The 23,612-nt window shown below is 43.0% G+C and overlaps 1 protein-coding gene across 1 annotated transcript in view; it reads left to right on the top strand.

The window, feature by feature from the left end:
• The window catches only part of nhsl2 (NHS-like 2), a 102,341-nt gene that overhangs the window by 20,061 nt on the left and 58,668 nt on the right, over positions 1-23,612 (top strand). The window contains exon 2 of the mRNA XM_034677069.1: positions 15,348-15,614. Within this exon, the coding sequence (XP_034532960.1) occupies positions 15,348-15,614 (267 nt within the window). The remainder of the gene's footprint in view (positions 1-15,347; positions 15,615-23,612) is intronic.

The raw sequence follows: 23,612 nt of genomic DNA, 5'->3' as shown, positions 1-23,612 counted from the left end.
ATCAGATTCTGGATCAGATTCAGAGGGTTGAAGTAACGTGATCTCTGAGCAGCCGTGTATATTCAGCCAACATGTAAACATTAGATCAACGTGCTGGACAGCCGAGGCCACATCCACTTCCTGAGGGGGCGTGGTCAGAGAGAAAACAAAGTGTTCTGAGGAGGACTGAAGAAGAGGGTTTTTCAGGCAGACCAAAATCTGATTTCAAAGTGTTTTTTTGAGCATAAACTTTAAAGACATGTTTTGTGGACCTCTTAGACCAATATATGTTGATGAAAAAAGCGTGATATGTCACCTTTAATGAAAAGTCATAAGTGTTACCAAGTATAGACTTACAGCCCAAACTCTTCGCTTTTTAACCACGTTAAATATTATTTTGAGTGTGTGAAAGATCAACAAGTACCTCTTTATTTATCCATGTTTGTGAAAGTATGTCTGCTAAACACACGGCTTATGCTAACAGAGAATATTAAGTCTGTCATTCATAACCTTAGATATACATTCTGTGCTCCTGGCTTCAAACTACATTTTTGAGCCTGTGATAGACACACGGATGTATTTCTTCTCATGCAAACACATTCACCCATTTACTTGTGTGTGTGTGTGTGTGTGTGTGTGTGTGTGTGTGTGTGTGTGTGTGTGTGTGTGTGTGTGTGTGTGTCTGCTGAACATTTGGCTAATGCTAATGGAGGTTTGAAAGTGTCCTGGTATAACAACCACACTGCATTTCCTCACCGGTGTGTTAAAGATTCACAGAATGATTTTTATCATGCACACGTGAAATTTGTGCAAGAACGTGAGTTTGTAAACGCTGTCTTATTGTGAGAGGATGTGTTGGTGATGAGGTCTAGAGAGGGATAACAAGAACACTTCGCTAATCGATTTTTTATACCAGTAAAGGGAAAGTGCATTTTGTTTTGTACAACTTCGTGTGTTGCTCTGTCTCTGCCTGTAACCTTGTTGTGTGGATGCTATACGGTTCAGCCTGTCAAACTTTTTCATGCTTGAATGTGTTGGAGATAGAGATGTTTGCTGTGTGTGTGTGTGTGTGTGTGTGTGTGTGTGTGTGTGTGTGTTATCTGTCTCCCTGTTGTGAGAGTGGGCGCAGCAAAAATATCACCCCTGTGTTTTCTCTGTGTCAGCTGGAAGTAACTCTGGGTGTTTATATCCTCTCTCACCTCTCTGTTTCTGTCAGTGTTAGAGAAGGTCAGCGAGTGCGCTCTGTCATCACCAGAATACATTTGATACCTGACGCCATTTATGACTCGTGTTTATCTCCACACAGTCATATATCATCAACAGGAAAGAGGGATTTTTTATGTCTCTTAGAGGAACATTTGAGACCACTGGAAGCCCTAGTGACCAATTTAAGAAATACACAACAAACTTGGTTAGGTTTTTGCACATAATTGCTCTGTTCCATTGAAAGCTCATTGATCTGAAATGTTGCTTACATAAGTTAGGTTCATATGTAAGTTGAGTTATATGTGACTTAGGTTAAAGTAACAATTGCAAAGATCCTTCTTCTATTCATCAGTTAGCTTTTGAAGTGAAGTTGTGTGATTCTGTCAAGTCGTACTGGATACAAATTGGAGCCGTCTCATAAATTGTCTACAATTTTCTGGTGATATTGTAGCTTCTGCATAGATGGTGAAATAAATAGACGTAGTATCCATGATGTCATCCATCTGTTTCTAAAGGCAATCTTTGGCGGGTGCCATATTGGAAATACTGAACTCAACCTAGCTTTGTCCCAGCTAGTGAGAGGTAAAGAGGCGGGCCTTTAGCCTTTTCGCTAACAGCTACAGGGTTCCCGCCTGTCTATCAGGTCAGCCATGCCCTTATTTGGGCAAAACTAGTAAGTTCTTCTTCATCTTATCTATCCCAAATGGTCTCGCTGTTGGGATTCCCGGTTTTCACCCAGGCGGCCTGCGTTGGACTCCCGGTATGGGAACTACCCTTTGGGGGTAGCTCAGTCCATAGGGACTTGGCTGGGTCGCCGGTTCAAGTCACAGAGTGGACAAAGTTTGGCAAGTGGACTGGTGGCTGGAGAGGCACTACTGGGTGCCCTTGAGCAAGGCACCAGACCCCAACTGCTCGGTTGGTGCTGGTTGATGGCAGCCTCCACACTCTGACATCTCTCCTAAGCATGTCCATAGCATGTTTGTGCATTGTTGTATGTATAACAAACTATGTGTGTATGTAGCATGAAAAGAACACAAGGGAAAATTTGAATTTCCCCCATGGGGCGTTTTGTATTCAGTTGTTAGTGATGTTTTAACCTCCAAATAAATAATAAAACCCCCCTCTTATTCTGTTAAACATAAATCTTGACCCTCATTTTTTCGGTAGCAGTCATTCGTCTTACATTTGACAGGATGCGTTGTTGGCTCTGATTGAAGCCTTGAGTTTTAATTTCACACTCTCTCTGAACACAAACCCTCCTCTGTCCCTGCTAAGCTTTCCTCTCCACTGTCTTCTCTCTTTCCTCAAAGGACTGTGGAGATTTACTCTTTTTTTTTCTAAATCTGCCCAGTGATGCCCAGAGGCTTGTGTCTCTCCTCCACCCAATCCCTCCATCTTCCTTCCTTTTTGTGTCACCGTGATTACGTAAGGGAGGAAGGAAAAGGAGTGACATCCCCTCTGAGGAAGAGTGAAAGTACTCTGTAGAAACGTGTGTGTGTGTGTGTGTGTGTGTGTGGCTGCTGCTTAACTTTTAATCAAGAATTAATTGTTAACCTCAAAGGAAGCTACGTCTCCCTGAGGGATCCTCTGTCTCGTGTATCCATGTGTGCCATCATCTCCTCGGTTCGAAAGCACGCCATGACTCTGAAAACATGACGGAAGCCTGTCACTGAAACTGAGCAAACTTTACAACCTTCAAAACCTTCATCAGGACTTCACCTGGTACATTTCCTGTGTCCCCCCAAGTCCACTTACCCCATGTATTTGGTTCAGCAACTAATCTATCAGGTTAGATATGTGTGTAATTACAGCTACAGGAGGCAGATGCTTGATTAGCATTGTGCTACATGTTTATATGACTAATACTGGAAAATATTACCCTGTGAGTCTATTTTGTTAATTGAGTTCTCATTCTTAAGAGCAGTAGCTAGCTTGTGTTTTCAGGCTTACATTTGCTGAGTCATTTACTAAGTTAGCTAACGACTTATTCTGTAAACAGAACAGATAGCGACTCAGCATTTTTGTCTTGTGTTCAAAACGGGAGCAGACATTTCACAAAGTATTTTTCACAAGAAGAATAATAGAAGCAAATAAAAATATCCTTTAAAAATGGCTACACTTGTTTTCATTTTGCAAGCTGTGAGTGGCTAGCTAAGTCAGCTAAATCAGTCTTAAACGGCCAGGTGAGTTAGCTAGCTAGTTTAGCCTTCATAAATACTGCTCAGGTTGTGACACTAAGATTGTCTTGTGTATTTCTTGCCAAGTACAATAATTTAATGGAATATTTGTCAAAATAACACAAGTTACTAAAAGTGGGTTAAAAAAGGAACAGCTAGCTTAGCACACCAAAGTCCCTACAAGCCAGGGTGGTCAAACATACGGGCTGCGGGCAAAAAATGGTCCACCAGAGGTTCCAATCCGGCCCGCGGGATGATTTCGCTAAGAGAAAAATTTGCAACTGCTATTCAAATTTGTCCTCTAGGGGGCGCATACAATCAAACGGGTGACGGAGTGCACCTGAACGGCGCTCCAGGACTTTTTTCTATGAGGAGGAAAAATAATATTTGCAGTTTGTATAATCTGGTTGAATTTTATAGACTTTTTAGAGCACTTCAAGATCCAACACTAAAGTTTATGTATATGTAGAAGTGGTGGATCCACTATTTTCGGAGGGAGCTTCATATTGTGCGCGTGCTTACCATAAATGTGGGTGCGTCACAGGTGCACTCCTTCACTACTAACACTGGCACTACTGTGTCAGGTGAGTGGGAAGTAGTTGTACTTTTTTTGCACTAAAACAAAGGGAACAATTTGGAGTTGTTGTTATTTATAGGGTTATTGTGTTCTGATTTTACTGCTCCGGCCCACTTCAGATCAACTCGGGGTGTATGTGGCCCCTGAACTGAAAGAAGTTTGACACCCCTGCTATAAGCTATCTGACAAGCTAGCCAGTCTGGTGTTTTCATGCTGATATGAACGTGTCCAACTTCAGTGGTTGCTTCCCTTAAAGGTTGCATTGCAAGACCGACTGCCTCACAGTGACGTGACACGGCTAAATCAAAGGCTCCTTCGGTTGTGGTCGACAAATAGTCCTCCTTTTCTGGGGCCCGAAGGGAATCATCAACATATCCTGAGAGTAATTTCACACCAGTTTGAACGAGATGGTTGAATTTCATGCAACCAAAGAATGGACGTTTAGAAGTTATTAATTGTAATTTTAGTCAAGAAGCTAGCGACAATAATGTTAGCTTAACAGGCAAGGGGCCTTTAATGTTCAAATTACCTTGAAAACAACAGGTGAAGTTATGTGATAATATCAGTTTAATTTGTAAATCACATTTGATTTCAGGTAACGTCAGTTAGTTACATTAGCCAGCTAGCTTCCTGATGCTAGGCTATAGGAGAAACACTTAGGGACGCTAGCTGTAGGCTAACACATCCTTCATATGTCCTTCAAAGAATTGAGTCCCCAAATCGAGACAGCTTGTGAGTTTCTGGCTAAGTTAGCCCACGTGTTAGCATCGTTTAGCTGACTCAGACTGTGAGTCAGCAGTTTGCTTGTTTCTAGTGTTTTCCTAACCGAGCATTTGATTCCTAATAAGATTAAAAACAAGAGGATGTTTCTGACAGGGGTGACATTGAACCAGTAGGTAATGATTTTTCTAACAAAGCGAACTAAGCAGCATAACCAGACGTCTTTGTTAGCTCTCCATTCTGTCTCAGGAGTGCAAAACCAGACCTCTTTGAACGTCTCAACAAGACGTTATGAATAGTCTCCGGGCGGCTTTATTGTTCCGTGTTGGAAAGTTTAAACCATTGTCCTATTTTCTAGATTCAGCCCCCCTCTGAAGCAGCAGATTCCCTCAGAACTCGCTCCCTGACTGGCACATCGTGACCACTGTGCTTTGAATTCTCCTCCTAAGAAGTGTCAGGTTGTCTTCTTTCTTGGTCTTGTGTCCAGTGACGGGCTGTCTTCCTCCTAAGACTTAGCTGTCACGGCTTGTGAAGACGCCCAGACATGGAGCTGTAGGAGGAAAAAGTCCACAGTCCTTTCTTTTTCTTTGTGTTTGACCAATTGTTGTTGTGTTCTCCTTTTGACATCCAGCTCTCTTGTTACATATATTGGTTTCAAATAATCTGCTATTACGCTGCAGCGGTGGCGGTGTGTTTTTTGGACTTAATCCTGAATCCTGCGAGGCCTCCAGTCCGTGAAAAACCTTGTTACATAGCTGACGACTCCTCGCTGTGTTGATATGCAGACAGAACAGTGAGAGATTCTTCGCACACAGTCACAGCCGCACTAATGTCCCAAAGGTACGACGGTAACAAAGGTATTAACACTCTCCCTCTCTCAGCCCCTCTCTACATCATAACAAGTAATTTGTGCCACATTTTCATAAACTCCTGAGGCTTGTGTGACTTGAGCACGTACACCGCACTCCCACATATACACAGATGCAGATTCTCGCCTACACTAGATTATATATTTGACTGAGAAATCCCTTCATCCTTACCAACTACTGTTAGTTTTTGCTTCTCCTTTCCAAGGTGGGGTTATACAGCTGTGTTCAAGACTACTTAAGAAGAGTTCCAGGGTCTTTTAGCCCCCAGATCTACTTTCCCCTGAACTAAAAGGTTCCTGTGCCCACATTGTTGTCTGCAAGTCCCGGGTAGATTGTGCAAATCAGGCCAGTGACGTATGGAGTAAAAAAAAAAGTAAATGCACTACACCACCAGACCAGTAGAGGGCAGTAAAACAAAGACGAATGCCATTCATCACAGATGACACCATAGAAGCAGATGGACAGGCAGGTATCATTATGAGCAACACAACAGTTAGCCTGTTAGCATGAAGAGACTCAGCTGGCGCTGTTTTAGATGGTGCTATATTTCATCACAGATTGATTCACTGAATCAACACGTGAGAGGAGATAAGCGCGAGTAGCAAAGACGTTTCAACACGGCTTTAAAATCTTTTTGAACTCAAAAAGCCGTGGCAGAGATCTGCCGGTGTTTTGGTTTAAACAGCCACCCTGTTAACTGGAGACTCTAAGCCGGATGCATCCCTCATAAACGTCTTTAGATGATCATTAAATATCCGATGAGGATATTTTGAAATCTTAATAAAAACTAAACTAGTTTGCATTCCCAGGAACTCCCTCTGTGTTTCAACAGCTGTGTAAACTCCACAAACACTGACACGTTCAGCTGAAGGTCTCCAGTTTACAGGGTCACTTTTAAAACCGGAACACCGGGAGAGACGCGTTCACGGTGGGCTGAGAGAAGACTACTGTTACAAGCTGCTAAATCAAGAGAATCACAGCTTCTTCTTTTGAAAAGTACACACACATACAAAAAAGATAGAACAAATACAAAACACTGCTGTTAATCTACCAATCAGACACGCCCCCTGAAAGTCCCTGGACCTTTGATAAGTACTACCCCCCTAGGAGGGGCTTTTCAGGGGAGGATCATCTACCCCTGAACTAAATTTAGACCCTGGATCCACCAGTCGAAACGCACGTAGTTCAGGGTTAAAGTTCCTCCGGTTGAAAAACACCTTTCCTGACTGATTTTTGGAGGTTTTGTTCCACCTGTCACTCTCAGGTTGCCCCTTTGACCTGCTGTGTCAGCATCCTGTACACATCTACCTGAAAACCTACAAACAAGCGCTGACACAGTCTTACTCACTCAGTTACCTTCACATCTTCCTGATGTTTTGCCTCTATTAAATAACGCTCCTTGCTGTAGACCCTCTGACATTACCAGCTGTAGAAAACCTGAGGTGCATTTCTTTCACTCAGGCTGGAACATCTTATTTCAGCTCCGTGTTAAGGTACTCTCTCCGCTCAGAGCAATCCGGAGTGCATCCCTCTTTATTGTAAACAATGAGGCAAAAGGAACCAGCAATTTGAAAAGATGTTCCCAGTGAGCACTCGAGCACACATCACATTTTTGCACAACACGGTGTAGGAATAATATCTCTCTCTCAGCACTCTGAGCTTTTATAATTTCCCCATCTGCTGCAGGTTGTTAAGGTCAAGAAACTTGTGCAACCATTGAAGAACTCAGGATTTTGTTGAGCAAGTTTTTACTGCCTTGAGCTGGGGTTTAACTTCAGCTCCTGTTGCTGACAAATAGAGGGGGATGTATGCAGACTTTGCTGCTGAAGCACGCTATATACTTATTTAGGAAAGCAGCTCCCTCAGGGTCTGGAAGTGAAGTCAGTGTGCAAGTGCAAAAACTGAATTACCTTGAATGGCCACTTAAAGCTAGGTCCAAAAAGGAGGGCCCCCCCATAGATAGCCATTCGATAATGTCATTATTGCATTTTTTTCCCCACTTTGCGGTCTATGGTGTCAACAAGCAGAAGCAAAATGTGTCTGAACTCTTTTTCTTGGATTGATTTGACATGATTTGTGATCAGTTTGCCTCTGGTGTTGCTCATGTTAGTGAAAGTTAATAACCATTGTCAAGGGGTTTTAACCACGCAGCAAATTCCGGCTGCGAGAATTGAGGCCCATCCGGAAGTGTTAAAAACTGCAGTTCCTCGAGTGTCCACTTGAGGCTGGCTCCGGAAGTACTGGAAACCACATACACACCCATTTAAAAAAGCCGATCTTTACATTGTTTTCAAAATCGGAGTGTAGTCTGGATAGCTCATTTCTCGATCGGCACACACTGTACGAGGGGTGAATCTTTTCATAACACGCCAATTTCAAAGATATTAAGATTACGAGTTTTCCATTATGAGAGGTGTAGCTGACTTGATTGACAGACGGGAGCACTGTAGCTGTTAGCTAGGAGGCTCAAAGCCCACCTCTTTACCTCGACAGCAGTTTTGTTGAGTTCAGCATTTCCAATATGGCTGCCGCCGACAATTGGCTTCAAAACGGCGCTTCAGGAACAGATGGGTGACGTCACGGATACTACGTCCATTACTTATACAGTCTATGGTTTTAACCAATCAGAATCAAGCATCTTACACAACTGGAAGATCAGTAAGAAAGGAAATTAAAAATTCTTTACAACTTTGCAACTTTTATAAACTCCCTTATTCTGGAAATCTTTCGCAGAGGATGTCCTTTTCCCTTCTTTTTTAAATTGCAATTAAACACATTTTTAATCTCAAGCTTAAAATCCCATTATGTTGCATTTCAAAACAATTAAGTCTATATTACTGTAACGCAATTATTACTCTAGAGCAGGAGTTCCCAAAGTGTGGGTCGGGACCCTCTTGGGGGTTGCGAGATATCTTCCAGAATTTTCTATATATTATTGAATTGTCTCAAATTTCATATTTAAACCATTACTGTACAAAATATAAACAAAAATTGTAGTTAAATTTGCAAAAATGGTAAATGGACTTGCACTTATAAAGCACTTTTTCTAGTCTGACCACTCAAAGCGCTTTTACACCACTCGTCACATTCACCCATTCATACCCATTCACTCACTGATGGTAGAGGCTGCTAATGTAAGGAACCATCAGTATTAGCTGATATCTCATTTGTACACATTCACACATCTCTGAACAACAGTCTGAGCAATTTGGGGTTCAGTGTCTTGCTCAAGGACACTTCAGCATGTGACTGCTGAAGCTGGGATCGAACCGCCAACCTTCCGATTGTAAGACGACCAACTCTACCCACTGAGCCACAGCCTTGAAATAAAACCTCCAGATAAAAATGGTTCTTTAGTTAGTTTATTGATTTTCTGCAGACCAGCTAAATGAAATGTGAAGCAACGTTTAATCACTTTGAGGGACAGTGGGGGTCGCAAGTCTTTGGCACCTATATTTTGGGGGGTCCAGTTTGGGAACCCCTGCTCTAGAGTCTGTGGTATTTACCAATCCCTCATCTTGTAGGATTTCAAAATACAGATAAAGCCTTTCAGAGTATTGTGGACATAAATGACCCAATGGTTAATTTAACATTTCAGCAAGCTTTTTTTTTTTTAAGTTATGTTTTTGGGCTTTTTCGCCTTTATTAGATAGGACAGCTGAAGAGAGACAGGACATGTGGGGAGTGGAGAGTGGGGGAAGACATGCAGCAAATTGTCGACCGGTCGGCAGTTGAACCAGTGACCTCTGCAATGAGGACTGTAGCCTCTTAATGTTTGGCGCTTAGACCACTAGGCCACCAGCACCCCTCAGCATGCTTTTAAATACTTCTTGAAAGTTCTTCTCCACAAAGAATGAAGAGACATCGTCTCAAACAGTGAAGTGCAGTCGGTTCAGAAGTTTGTTCCCCTCCCTGAAATACTGCAGACTTAAAGAAAAGGGGGAAAAACATGTATAATCTTGTGGATGAGCCTCCACTTCAAACTCAAGTTCCCTAATGGGATATTTAGCTTGCAGCAAAACCCTGAACACAATGCATACACCGGGTAAACACAGATTAGCTTAGGAAAAAAACAATGCCCGGTCAAAACGAAGGAGTTTAAGTCTCCTAATGATTAAAAAGTGAAGTAGCGTAGGCTCCACGGCGGTAATACATGTCTACTCTACAGTATTCTATAAATCATGCATGATTGCCTTTGTTCTCCTCTGTGCCGCTGATGCTAACTGACGTGCTCTTCTGTATCATAAACAGTGAGGCCTCGCTCGCTCTGGTGGGAGCCGATTGTGTGAAAGCAGCTTAGGAAGATGAAGCCAGTAGCTGGGAGGGTGAAATTGTGATTCCATACAGTACGGCGGGTTCTGTGCGAGGAGACGGCTGCTTCAGAGCAAACAAGACGTGATAGTGCCGGTGGATTCGCTGCAGAGTCGCTCTCTGTACGTCTCTCTGCAGGCAGGGAACTGTGTGTGTTTTTCAACTTTAACACTCTTTCAGTGCTTCAAATCAAGAAGTAGTGTCTGCATGTTCCCCTCAGAGATACTACTTCCTATACTCTCGGAGTCTGTATTTATATTTAGAGTTTGGGGAGTTAAGCTGAGGATCTCCGCCAAAGCTGTTTAGTTTGTGCGTCAATGTCTTCCTTACACAAGGTGCTTTATTTTTTTTTAAAGCAGGAACTGACATTTCTGTTACAGATATCTCTCTCTCAGCCTAAAGGAGGATGACTCTACCTTTATTTTTTTAAGTTCTCTGAGACACATTCTCACATCAGATACTGTAGGAAGTGTCTCACATACTCTGGTCTTGTGGGGGTTTGGAAAGTTGTAAATCTATTTATATTTGTGAGTACAGAAGATTTTTTACATCAAGCTGAATGAGGTCTTGAGGTCAGAGTGCCTGCATGGGTGGATTAATTAGGTTTATTTAACAGCATATTTTAATGGCACAACCTCAAACAGATGTTCCTCAGAGTATCAAGCATAACGTTATATGATGTTATTTATTTTATAAATGGAGAGAATATTTAGACCTTTTACTAGAAAGATACTTCTACAAGTTTAATTCTTCAAGTCTTTCAAGCCCTGAACAGAAAATCATATTCAATACAATGCAAGTACAGTCACTGAAGCTTACAGCATTGTATCGTGTCTTATCGTTTTGTTTCGTGTCATATCGTATTCTTTTGTTTCATATCGTATCGTATCCTGTTGTATCTTGTTTTTTTATATTGTATCACATCGTATATGCAATTTTAACATGCATTATCTTTTTGTTTTGTCTCGAATCATATCAAGTTTTTTCGTATCATTTCGTTAAGCATTGTACTGTATTGTATTGTATCTTGTTGTTTTGTTTCGTATTGCATCACATCCTATTTGCAATTGTATCGTATGCTTTGTTTTGTATACCATCGTGTCTTATTGTGCTGTCTTGTATCCTATTGTTAAGTACAGTTCCTTTTCACACTGTGTTCTCTTGTATCGTATTGTATCATATCGAATTGCATTGTATGTTTTCGAATCGTATCGTCTTGTATCGTATCGTCTTGTATCGTATCGTCTTGTATCGTATCGTCTTGTATCGTATCTTTTAGTATCTTTCCTTTTCATATTGTATCGTGTCGTCTTGTATCTCATCGTTTTGTATCACATAGTATCATATTCTCTTGTATCGTATCTTACCTTTAGTTTTCTATTGTATCGTTTTGTATCTAAACTAGGGATGTACATTTGAAGTATTTTCCGTGATCGATTTTTGGAAATGTTAACGCTCAATTATCGATTAATTGATAAAAAAAAAAAAACATTATTATTCTTACGTCAAAAAAAAAGGCCAAATACGTTGTCTTCCCCCTAAATTGTATTTTCTAAAGCAACAAAATGCATCTAACTGACGGGATTGAATACGGGTACATGTTTGACACGCAGAATATCAACAATCAGGATCATAAAAATATTCTCAGCGGACATAATCTTATAAAGTGAAGTCTGAGACTACTAACAGAAAAGTACTTCAGACTCACAGAGTCCAGTTTTCTGTCTACTTCAGTTAGGTGTAAGCCGGGAGCGCAAACGGGTCATAATCAGTCCAGCTGCAGAAAAGCTCAGACGGCTCTGATGTTGCTGGTCTGCAAACATAGCGTACCTGAATTTCCCACCTGTCTGTTGCCTTCGTATCCAAAGGTTAAAATGTCCTGTTTAAAGCTGTCTCTCTTCGTGCCCGTGTTGTTGTTGGCAGCAGTTTTGTATTGATCCTCTTTAAAAAAAAGCGCACGTGGAGACCTGACGCACAGCCGCAGCCGCCAGCTGAGCGTCTCCGCTGTGCGCAACACCTTTAACAGCTGATTCACATCCAAACATGCTTTAAACTTAAAGGTGACATATCACGCTTTTTTCATCAATATATATTGGTCTAAGAGGTCCCCAAAACATGTCTTTAAAGTTTATGCTCAAAAAAACACTTTGAAATCAGATTTTGGCATGCCTGAAGAACCCTCTTCTTCAGCAGTCCTCAGAACACTCTGTTTTCTCTCTGACCACGCCCCCTCAGGAAGTGGGTGTGGCCTCAGCTCTCCAGCACGTTGATCTAATGTTTACATGTTGGCTGAATATACACGGCTGCTAGCAGACCACGCTACTTCAACCCTCTGAATCTGATCCTGACGGAGAGGCGCCTGTAGCAGGACCTTTCTGAAGGATTGGTCACAGATTTAGTGTTTCTTGTTGTTTTATTTGTCAGTATGTCGACGTGTGTCTTGGTACACAGCTACAGCTATGACATGTAGCTATGCGGCTATGCTATCTAGCGCCAGCACTTATCCATGACAAATAAAAATCCACTAGATCTTCAAATCTGCAGACGTGGGGAGTAAAACCGACCTTTGTGTTTATGAAGACAGCCTACAACTAGCATGCCTCCCTCCTAAGCTCCTTGTTAGCACACATTTGTGCAGGTAATGAAAAACGGAGGGGGGATTCAGTATTAGTTTATACCATAGACTGTATAAAATATGGACGTAGTATCCGTGACGTCACCCATCTGTTCCTAAGAGCTGTTTTGAAGCAAATCGACGGCAGCAGCCATATTGGTAATGCGGAACTCAACTAGGCAGAGTGTGACGTAGTGTGAGTCTCTTAGCCAATGGCTGTGTGTTCCAGACCGGGAGTCACGTCAGTCATGTCCTTATTTGGGCAAAACTCATAATCTTAATATCTTCTGAACCGTCACGTTAGAAAAAAATTCACCCCCCGTACAGTGTATGCCATTAGAGAGATTAGCGTTGTAGGGCCAAGCCGTTTTTTGAACCAGGCTGTAAACATGTTTATTAATGCTGCAAAGATCGTCTTTTTCCCATTCATGTCTATGTGGTTTCCGGTGTTTCTGCAGCCAGCCTCAAGCGGATTTTCGATGTACTGCAGTTTATATCACTTCCGCATTGGCTTCATCGTTTGAGACCGGAGTTTGCCGCTTGGTTTATACTGTCTATGGGCTGAACAAGCTCCGAGCTCTGACTCCGTGACAGACCGGATATTGTTGTTACGTAACAAAAACACGGAAGTCTGAAACGGCTCGTTTCACACACATTTGCAGAAAGGTGGAGAAATCAGAACAGGGGCAGAATGGATTTTTTTCATTCTCGGGGGGTTTGTAGACAGGGACACATAATTCAGGTAGAGAACCATTAAAAAGTTGATTTTGCATGATATGTCACCTTTAAAACACCTCCCTGATAGATGAGTGTAATATGAGACCACATGTTTGTTCCACGTGACGGAAAATTGATAACAAAAATGCGTGTTTCGAGTAATTTCTCAATCAATTAATCGATAATCGATTAATTGTGGTCATTCCTACTCTAAACATAATGTTTCGTATCGCATCATATCGTGTCGTCTTCTATCGTATTGTTTCGTGTCGTGTCATACCGTTTTGTATCACATAGTTTCATATTCTATCGTATTGTATCTTACTGCTTGTATTGTATTGTATCTAAACGTATTGTTTCGTGTCATGGCATATCGTGTCGTCTTGCATCGTCTTATATCATATCCTATTGTATCGTATCGTCCCTTATCCAATCATATCGTATCGGGTCGTTCCATACTGTCCCGTAATGTTTGTATCATATCTTAACATATTATACTGCGTCATTCATCATATAGATTGAATCATATTGGCCTGTTCACTAGCAAGGACCACGCCACACAAGGATATAAGTTGAACATTTAATGAATTAGTTGTGCGTGGTGTGCCCAGCAGAAGGAGACTCAGGATGGGGGTTCCGTCTCAGCGTTATCCTGCCGGAGCTGATCTTGACCCAGGTTGTACCTGGAAGTAGACAGGGCATAGAAGGAGCGAGCACGAGTTGAGTAGGAGAGGACAAGGAAATAGGTTAAGTGCAGTAGAGTAAGGTGAGGGAGGGTGGGTTGAAGAATCACGGACAAGCAGTTGGAGTAGGCTGGCTACGTTTAAGAAGGCTTGTCAGGTGATTGAGGGTGTGGTTTAGGCGTGGTCCTGCTCCCGAATCTAAGTTAACACCTTAACTTCATTAATGTTTTGTATCATATCACATCAAATAGCATCAGTGACCTTTTATTCACACTGTTCCACTCTGTGAAGCCGCTCACACACACCACTTCAACTTTTGTTTCCTGAGGGTGGACTGGCTTCTTCTTTACACTGACAACTTCAGCTCAGCTTCCAAACATGAACACTTACTGACCTGTTAGTAGTTCTCACGCTCTGATCCTGTATCAACAAACCTATAGGAGAGAAACTTTGACTTTGTGTTGCTGCAGGTCAGGTTCAGCTGCTCCCAGCACCTGCAGAGAGAGAGAGATATAAATACAGTACTGTCAGGAGACGTGCGATTACACCTCTGTGTGTTCACGTCTAACATTAAGTGTGGAGACAGTTTGACTTTGTGCTTCCATGTGACCATCGCAGCCAATCAGGATCATGATGTCATGATGTGTGTTTGAAGGCGACGGCTGTCACATTGGGGGGTTTCCTGTGTGTGTTAGTCATGTTTTATCAGCTGCTGGATGTGTCAAAGGATTTCATCACAGCTGACTCAAAGCGACGCCTCATTCATGTCGACGCTGAATGGCCGCTCGCGATCGCCCCGGCTGATTTGTTGTGATTGTCTGTTTGGGTTCTGAGTTTAGATTGTGACGAGGCAGACGTCTACTTCCCCTTTCTTTCTCCCTCCTTCTCTCCCTAATACCACAATTGCAATTTGTCTCTTTTCTGCCCTAATCCCTCCCTCCTTCCCTTCCTCCCTCCTCTATCTTCCTCCCTCTCCTAATTAAGCTCTCTCTCTCTCTGTTCCCATCCAAATCTCTTTTCTACCTCTTTTTCCCTCCCTTGTTTTTCAGACTAATCCCTGTTCCTTTTTACGCCCTCTATTCTTTCCTTCCTTCCTTGCTTCCTCCCTTCCTCGGTCCTTGTTCTCCCTGACAACACACTGTGTTATGTAATCTGCATCTCTGGGTATTAGTTATGCAAATTCATACATTTTATTTACGTGATTCTCTCCCTTTCTTCCTCTCCTCCCTTCATCCCTTCTTTCATTTTTCCATCTTTCTCATTAACTCCCCCTTTCTTCCTTCCTCTCCTCGATGTCTCTCCTCCTCTCCCCTCTCCGCCGCGCTCTCAATAATCTTATTTAACTTCCTCTCCCCTCTCTACTCCTCCCTCTCCTCCCTCTCTCTCTCTCTCCCTCCATCCATCACTTCCTCTCACATCTCCCTCCTCCTCCTCCCCTCTTTTTTAAAATATTTTTTCCTTCTCTCCTCTCTCTCTCTCTCTCTCTCTCTCCAGCCACCAGCGGTCTAGAGGCGGAGAGCGGCAGGCGCGGCGGCAGCAGCAGCAACAGCAGCCACGGTGACGGCAACCACAGCAGCAGCAGCGGCGGCGGCGGAGGAGGAGGAGGAGGAGGAGGCAGCAACAGCAGCAGCGGCGGCGGCGCGGCCCACTTCAGGTCTCCATGGCAACAGAGCGTGAACGTGTTCGGCTCGTGGAGCAGGCCGGAGTGTGTCGAGGAGCTGCACCAGCAGGCGCAGCTCAACCTCCAGAGCCTGCTGCAAGGTAAGGGCGGATGGAGAGGAAGGGAGGAGAGGATGCATGGATTGAGAATGTGTGTGTGCGTGTGTGGGCGAGAATGTGTGTGTGTGTGTGTGTGTGTGTGTGTGAGCTGTGTTTTGAGTGGGTGGGAGAGGCATGCGAGCCAAAGCGGAGGCGGTTGGGAAAGTGTTTACATGCATGTGTGGCAGAGGACTGCGCTGATATGGGTGTGTGTCCACCGTCTCAAAAGTGTGTGTGTGTGTTTGCATGCAGATATGCTGCATGAGAAGGGTGTGTGTGTGTGTGTGTGTGTGTGTGTGTGTTTTATTCCCCCTGTTACATGCTGTTGATATTGTACCAAAAGGTGTGTGTGCATGAGTGTGTGTGTGTGCTCAAAGGGACACTGCTGATGGTGTGTGTTGGATTCACCTTGCAGCGTTGTCATTTGTATTTATAGGCAGGATGAATATTATTGATACATGTGATCGTGTGTGTGCGTGTGTGTGTGTGTGTGTGTGTGTGTGTGTGTGAAGGGTACTGTTTCTGCAGTGTGTGTGTATAGAGAGGGGCGTTCAAAGACGTGTGTTTACTCACAGTTAGTAGTCACTGGTTGTAACTGCCGTGTTTTTGTTTTTGAAGTGCTGTCATTTTCATTTCAATATTAGTCCTCTGTGTGTGTGTGTGTGTGTTTGTGTGTGTGTGTGTGTGTGTGTGTGTGTGTGTGTGTGAATTGGCACTCAAGGGATCTGGGGTTCCCTATGTTCTCAGGTGATACAGTGTCTCTGTTCCTGCCCCTCTCTCTCTCTCTCTCTCTCTCTCTCTCTCTCTCTCTCTCTCTCTCTCTCTCTCTCTCTCTGTGTGACTCATGCTGTCTCGCCCTTTGCCCGACTCTTTCGATAAAATGTTCACAACTTGTTTTTTTTAGCTGAATGAACGTCAGGGGGGATGAATGGCTCAATGGCAACTTTGAACAAACACCTGAGGGAAGGAATGAAAGTGTGAACGTCACAGCTGATCACATGACTTACACAGGACTTACACCAGATTCGTGTCCGGTCCATCTCTGATCCGCTCCGTGCGCTCTCGTCCCCTAAACACCCACCGGTAGCATTTTCGGAAAGCAGCACGGAGCAGGACCGCCGCACAGCTGGAGTCATGTGACCGAGGTTTTCCCGCCGTAATCACTGAATCAAGGATTCTCCTCCTCCTCCTCTCCTCATCCATGTTGTCTTTCTGGTCCTCTGAAAACCTCTGACCTGTTGACTCCAGGCCTGGCTCCGCTCATCATGACTTTGGTTTGTTGTTGTAGTTAAGTGAAATACGATCTGGTGATAACACAGAGTGTTTTATTCTGAAAATTAACCGGATGTTTTCATTTTGTTTTGGTGAAACCTGACTTCCTGTCTCGCTCCATCTGCTCTGTTGAGATTGATGCGTCGTGCTCCTGCATCCGGGAGAGATAGAAGTCTTGTGTATCTGATCCGGAGGGCTCCAACCTGCTGGATCAGAGATGCAGCCGGAACGCAATGGAGTGGATCCAGTGGAAGTTAACACGCTGACTAGAATAGAAACCTATCAGATCCGGTGCCGTGACGGACCGGACACGGACCTGGTGGAATTTGGCTGTTAACCTAGTTAGTCTCTTTCCTTATACTGTTCACCTTCCTTAACTTAAACTGAGTCACAGATATCAAGCTACTCATTTCTAAAGAGATGGTTAAACATTTGTGACTCAAACAAGTGTAAATCATAGACTGTAAATACAGTTCTGAAGCCAAAAAAATCCCGCTCCTGGGCACCGCCATTGTGCAGCCAGAGCCTGTGAAGCCACTGTAATAAGCTCCGCCCTACAGCGTAGTGTCACAAGACACTGTGTGTCTTTTGAAGTTTCCCTCCACGGCGGCTGTGAATCAAAGGAAACAGGAAGTAAAACCCCGTTTTTTAAACTCTAATAACTAACGAAAAAGAAACTTTTCAGAAAAAAGAGGCCTTGGACACAAAACAGTCAAATACTAACTACATATCACCACAGCATACGGATGTGAGAAACATTCGTATGACATGTATTTATTTTTTAAAGTTTGACTGCTCCCCCATTCAAATGAATGGGGAGACAGATTTTTTGACCAGCCAGCCACCAGGGGGCAGACACACTGCTGAAAGCCTCACCACCAGGGCCGTATCCGGCACGCTTGGTGTAAATACAAAATTTTTAAGGCTCATTCTTAAAGGCTGTGTATGGAAACGGTGAACTAATGTTGCATTTTGGCAGTTTTGGGAGGCTGAAAACACAAACTTTTGTAACTGGGTTGCCAGGTAGAATCTTTAGAAATACCTGCTCTCGCCTTGTGATCTGGCAACCTCTGAAAATGGTTACACCACAACCCCGTTCACACATGCGTATGACATTCCCAGTCATCAATCAATCAATCTTCATTTATAAAGCACCAAATCCCAACAAATGTTATCTGAAGACGCTTTTGAAACCTTGCAGGTCTAGACCGTACTCTATGTTCTACTACTAACAAAGACCCAACATCAAGACAGGATCAGATCCAGTCCCATCTTCCAGACAGGACTCAGTCTGATCTCATCTTAATCCACCATGAGCAGAGCACTTTGCAGCATTTAGCAAGTTACAGTGGCAAGGACAAACTTCCTTTAACAGGCAGAAACCTCCAGCAGGACCAGACTCATGTTAGACACACATCTGCTGAGACCATGTTGGAGAGAGGGATAGAGGGAGATGAAGAGAGAAAGAGATGATAGTGGGGAGACGGATAGTAGTGGTTGTAGCAGCTGGAGTCAGGCACGTCCACAGCAGGAGAGATTTAGAGGAACCTACGAGGCAAGGGAGCTCAGGGACTTAAACTGCCTTGTGGAAAAGGGGTTTATGAGGACTTGAGGACTGAGGGCTAAAGTACCAGAAGGTGGCTGGTGTGGACCAAAGTTTGGAGGATGGAAAGGTGTCAGTTCACCTCCCTGTATCAAGACACTGAACCCAGACCACTCTGGGTGTTTGACCATGTGCACCTCCTCCGTCCATTAAAGCACGTTCATTCAGGTCCCGTGGGATAACAAGAGTAAAAACTAATTTCTCCTTAGGATTCATAACGTTTATTTTCCTCTTCTCCTTCTTTTGCGACCGTCACAACAGAATGGATTCAACTTGTTCCAGCCTTCCTGTCAGTACGAGGCGTAGATTCAACACCTCAGAGTGTTTGCGCAGCACCTAAGCTGAATGAAAGAAAAAAAAGACCTGGCATAGAGTCCGCGGGGGCTGAGGTATGTGTAAATAATAGAACAATTCCTATTATGGCAGGTTTTGTAACTCAAACTGCAGCAGCTGCACACCGCCCCAGCCCTCTGACAACATGAAGAGGAGCCTGAACTCAAAGTGCATCATTATGAACTGTTGGGCCACATTCATGTGAAACAGGGACTATATGAACAAAGTAGTTTTTTACACTTTGGTGTAAAACATTAAAGAAAGTGGATGAAGTAAGTCTTTAAAGCTGCTGGTTTGTGTTGATTTTGGCGCCCCCTGTGGACAAAGCAGTAACTCTTATCCTGCCAATGTTTAAGTAGTGTGTTTTTGGATGTACATTATCATCAGGTCTTTAAACAGTCTCCCTAACCCCACAGATCTTTGCAATGGAAAGTGTGTAGTAACAAATAGACTTCACACTTATGGTCTTTTTTTGCTTTTGTAGGCATCAGCTTTCATTTCAGCCATTTTCATAACCAGCTGAAATCAAATCTACACTCTAATTACAGGTTCTTCTCTTATTTCGTGCAACACGTAGCTATAATGTGGAATAATAGCCAATTAAGTAGAGCTCAATCAGTAAAAGTATATATAATAATAAAATGAATAGCTTCTATTTAATGCAGAATAAAGTGATGAAAGAGTAGACCAAAATCATTGTTATACAGGGTTTAATAAATTAAAAATGTTAAATAAATACATAAATGAATTCATGAATAAATAAAGGAATTAAAAGGCAATAAAAAGGTTTTAATACGAAGACATCACATCAGAGAAAATAGAAAAAGGAAAGATTTAAATAATACATTGAAAAATAAATAATAAACAATAAATACATTCAAATTAACTTGTTGAATAATAAAATTGAAATTAATAAATAAAATAAATAAAATAAATAAAATAAATAAAATAAATAAAATAAATAAAATAAAATAAAAAGAAGTTAAAAAGCTGAAATCACATAAACTTTGTAATATGTAATCAAAGGGGGGTTTTGGGGGCCAGATGTGATTCAATGGTAGTCTGTCATCTCTCATTTGGAAGCTCCTGCAGCCACATGCTGAAGTGTCCTTTGGCAAGACACTAAACTGTTCCTGGTGACATGGTCAGATTGGACGTTTGAATGGGATTAGTTGATACTGATGGTCCTTTACTATAGCAGCCTTTACCATCAGTGTATGAATGTGGCGTGAGTGGTCAGAATGAACCAAATATCTGTGCTCAAAGTTCAGTGTTTTCCCACATAGACGTCCTTGAGAGTGTTGTTTCTTTTTCTAAGTGTTCCATAAATATCACAATTATATTATTGCCATTTTTTCAGCTAGGATAATTCTGAGGTAAATCTGATATCATAACCTCTTCCAGTGTAAACTAGCCTAACAATAGATTTGATATGTTGGAAGTCTAACGACCAAATTCCACCGGATCTGATAGGTTTCCATTCTAATCAATGTGTTAACTTCCACTGGATCCGCTCCGTTGCGTTCCGGCTGCGTCTCGGATCCGGCAGGTCGGAGCCCTCCAGATCAGATACGCAAGACTTCTATTGTTGCTGGATGCCGGAGCACGACGCATCAATCTCAACAGAGCAGATGGAGCGGGACAGGAAGTCAGGCACTGTCATGCTGAGCGGAGCCAGGCCTGGAGTCAACAGATCAGAGGTTTTCAGAGGACCAGAAAGACAACATGGATGAGGAGAGGAGGAGGAGAATCCTTGATTCAGTGATTACGGCGGGAAAACCTCGGTCACATGACTCAAAAGACCCCCGTCGCCAACTCTCCCACCACAAGTAGAGCTTCAAATAAAATGCACACAGCCGATGAAGTCGTCCATCATGATTTCCCAAACCTGTGAGTCCTTGTCTTGTTTGAGGCTGTTTTTGCAGACGTTTCCATTCCTTTCATTGTCTCGGCTCGCAGGAAGTGAGTGTTTGAATGAGAAAATGAGTTCTATATCAGGCAACACAAGCGGCCCTACTGGGACGAATTCATGCTTTTCATCTTTTTTTGGGGGGTTTGTTGAAAATAAGAGAAATGTAGTTCACCACCAGATTCATCCTCTCACTCAGATCCCTTTGTGTGGACCACTTGTTGATCAGACTTAAAAACACAACAGTTTATTTTGTTGCTCTCTGTCTGTGTATCTATAGTCTCTACAGTAGACCGTATATAACCTCCTCTACATCTTCCTCTGTCAGCCTCGTCTTCATTCTGTGTGTGTGTGTGTGTGTGTGTGTGTGTGTGTGTGTGTGTGTGTGTGTTTGTGTGTGTATTAAGCCAGTTATCGCCTCAGACGCGCTGGCATCTTGTGTTTGATGAAAATAAGACAAATGAAGACAGTAGTGGGAGGACAAAAGCAGCGTGTGCGTGTTTGCGCGCGTGTCCATTCATCTTTTCTGCCATCTTTGTTCCTTTTTGTCACTTTGTGTGTTTCCACTTTCCTGTTGTGTGTGTCCATCTGTCTCTGTGTGTGTGTGTGTGTGTGTGTGTGTGTGTGTGTGTGTTATATAACAGCGTAGCACCCAGCTGTACTCTGTGTGTCCATCCTCTCCAGCATCGGTCTCCTCTGGCCTCAGCTCGGTTAAATATTCATACTCTCCTCTCCTCACACTCTGTCCTCCATATTTATGAAGCAGGCTGTCGTGCTCGCTGTTAGACGGATCTGCTGCTTTTTCTGCTGAGATTTAACCCCCCCCCGGCCGCACCGAGATCCGTGTGATTTGTTTCACTGTTGCTGCTAAGTGGGCAGCGCTGAAACCCTGCCAGTTGTCCCTCTTATGATCCGCGGCGCAGACTGATGAGCGTGCAGGATTTCATGTGAAGCCTTTGTTGAACCTTTTTAGATTCCTGATTTGATTCCAGATTTACTCTGTCAGATTTGATTTAATGTGTGGAGTAATGATTGGTGTTACTGCAGTTTTGTCTACTTGTGTTCAACAAGTCCTTCAAAACCTGCTGTTTCCCTTTGCTTTCAATAGAAACATCATAGTGCATGCAGATTGATATATGGTGTCCTAAGGCTGGAGCAATCTCAGAACCTTTCAGCTGTCATCAGGCATTCATGTGATTGATTGATTGATTTCATACGTCAAGAAACACATGCCAATCCTGCAAATCAACAGCAGAAAAATAAGGATGCATGAAAAGGACGCACCAGATGAGCTCCCAAAAGCTTTCGGTAGGCGGCCCAACATAAAGGAAATAATAACAAGTGAAACACATCACACATAATACACAAGTAAGACAACAAACAACACAAAAGTCCAACACATTTCCATGGCATAGAGCAGGGGTGTCAAACTCATTTCAGTTCAGGGGCCACATGCAGTCCAGTTTGATCTCAAGTGGGCCAGACCAGTAAAATCAGAACATAATAACCCATAGAGATGGACAACTCCAAATGTTTCCCTTTGTTTTAGTGAAAAAAAGTACAAGTACATTCTGAAAATGTTCACATTACATGCACTATCTTTTTAAAAACTGCTGTTGTGTTTTCACCATGATGAGTCTCATCGAGGGGAAACCTGAACCTGCTGCGAACACACCAAACACACAGGTTTCCTAATCACCTGACACAGAGTGTAATGTTGACAACAAAAGAACAGATAGAGTATAATAATGAAGAAGGTAAAGTTGACTATTATGGACCCCCCTGCTCCAGCATGAACAGTTTGCTTGCAGGGGTGGAGTGCTCATGCTAGAAGTGACGGAGCGCACCTATGACCTACGCACATGTGTGGTAAGCGCGCGTACAATATGTGGCTCCTTTTTCAAAAAAAGATGGATGCAAATTTACATATACAAAAACTTTAGTGTTGATTGGATCTTGAGGTGCTCTAAAAAGTCTGAATTACCACCCGATTGTGCAAACTGCAAATATTCTCCCGGAGCGACGTTCAGGTGCGCTCCTTCAGCACTATGATTGGATGTGACCCCCAGAGGACAAATCTGAAATAGCTGTTACTTTGATTGAAAAATTGCAGTTAATGTCTCCTTTTTCACTTTGGGAATTCGTCCACTGGCCTGATTGGAACCTCTGGCGGGCCGGTTTTGGCCCACATGCCGTGTATTTCCAGCTATCTATGCACCAGCATCAGGTGTTTTACACATACAGATTAGCGTAAAATGACATGCATTGTTTGTGCTGCATTGTATACAGTCCAGTTAGCAGCCAGAGAAGCGCCTGTGTGTCCTGATCCAGGTATGCATGCAAACACATGCCGTCAGTTCTTGGTTTATTACTGCTTGGACACACATCTGCTGAGACCGAGTTGAAGAAAGGGATAGAGGGAGATGAAGAGAGAGAGAGAGATGATAGTGGTGAGACGGATAGTAGTAGTTGTAGCAGCTGGAGTTTGGCACGTCCACAACAGAGGAACCTACGAGACAAGGGAGCTCAGGGACTCCAGAGAGGTCTATGGTTAGCAAAGTTAGTTATGGCAGTAGTCATTAACCAGGGCCACAGTGGTCTAGTATGAATGCCATTTTTGGGCCTACAATTATTAGAATATGATGTTAAGTTTCACTTAGAAGTACTTCTGATGTCGACTAGCGAAGCTAATGATGATAAATGCACACATCCCTAATATGAAAAGAAACCAATGTTCTTGTGTTGTACTTTCTATTAATGGGTTATAAGCTTTATAAGTAGATTTATAACTGTTTTTAATCTGACTTCAATTTGAGAGCATTTAAATGCTTGTTGGTGCAAAGGTGGTTAGATCAACCCTTTCTGATGCATTTGAGAAAGTTGG

This window comes from Notolabrus celidotus, chromosome 23 (assembly GCF_009762535.1).
Source record: "Notolabrus celidotus isolate fNotCel1 chromosome 23, fNotCel1.pri, whole genome shotgun sequence".
In the NCBI taxonomy this organism is placed as follows: Eukaryota; Metazoa; Chordata; class Actinopteri; order Labriformes; family Labridae; genus Notolabrus; species Notolabrus celidotus.
This window is presented reverse-complemented; position numbering and strand designations above follow the sequence as displayed.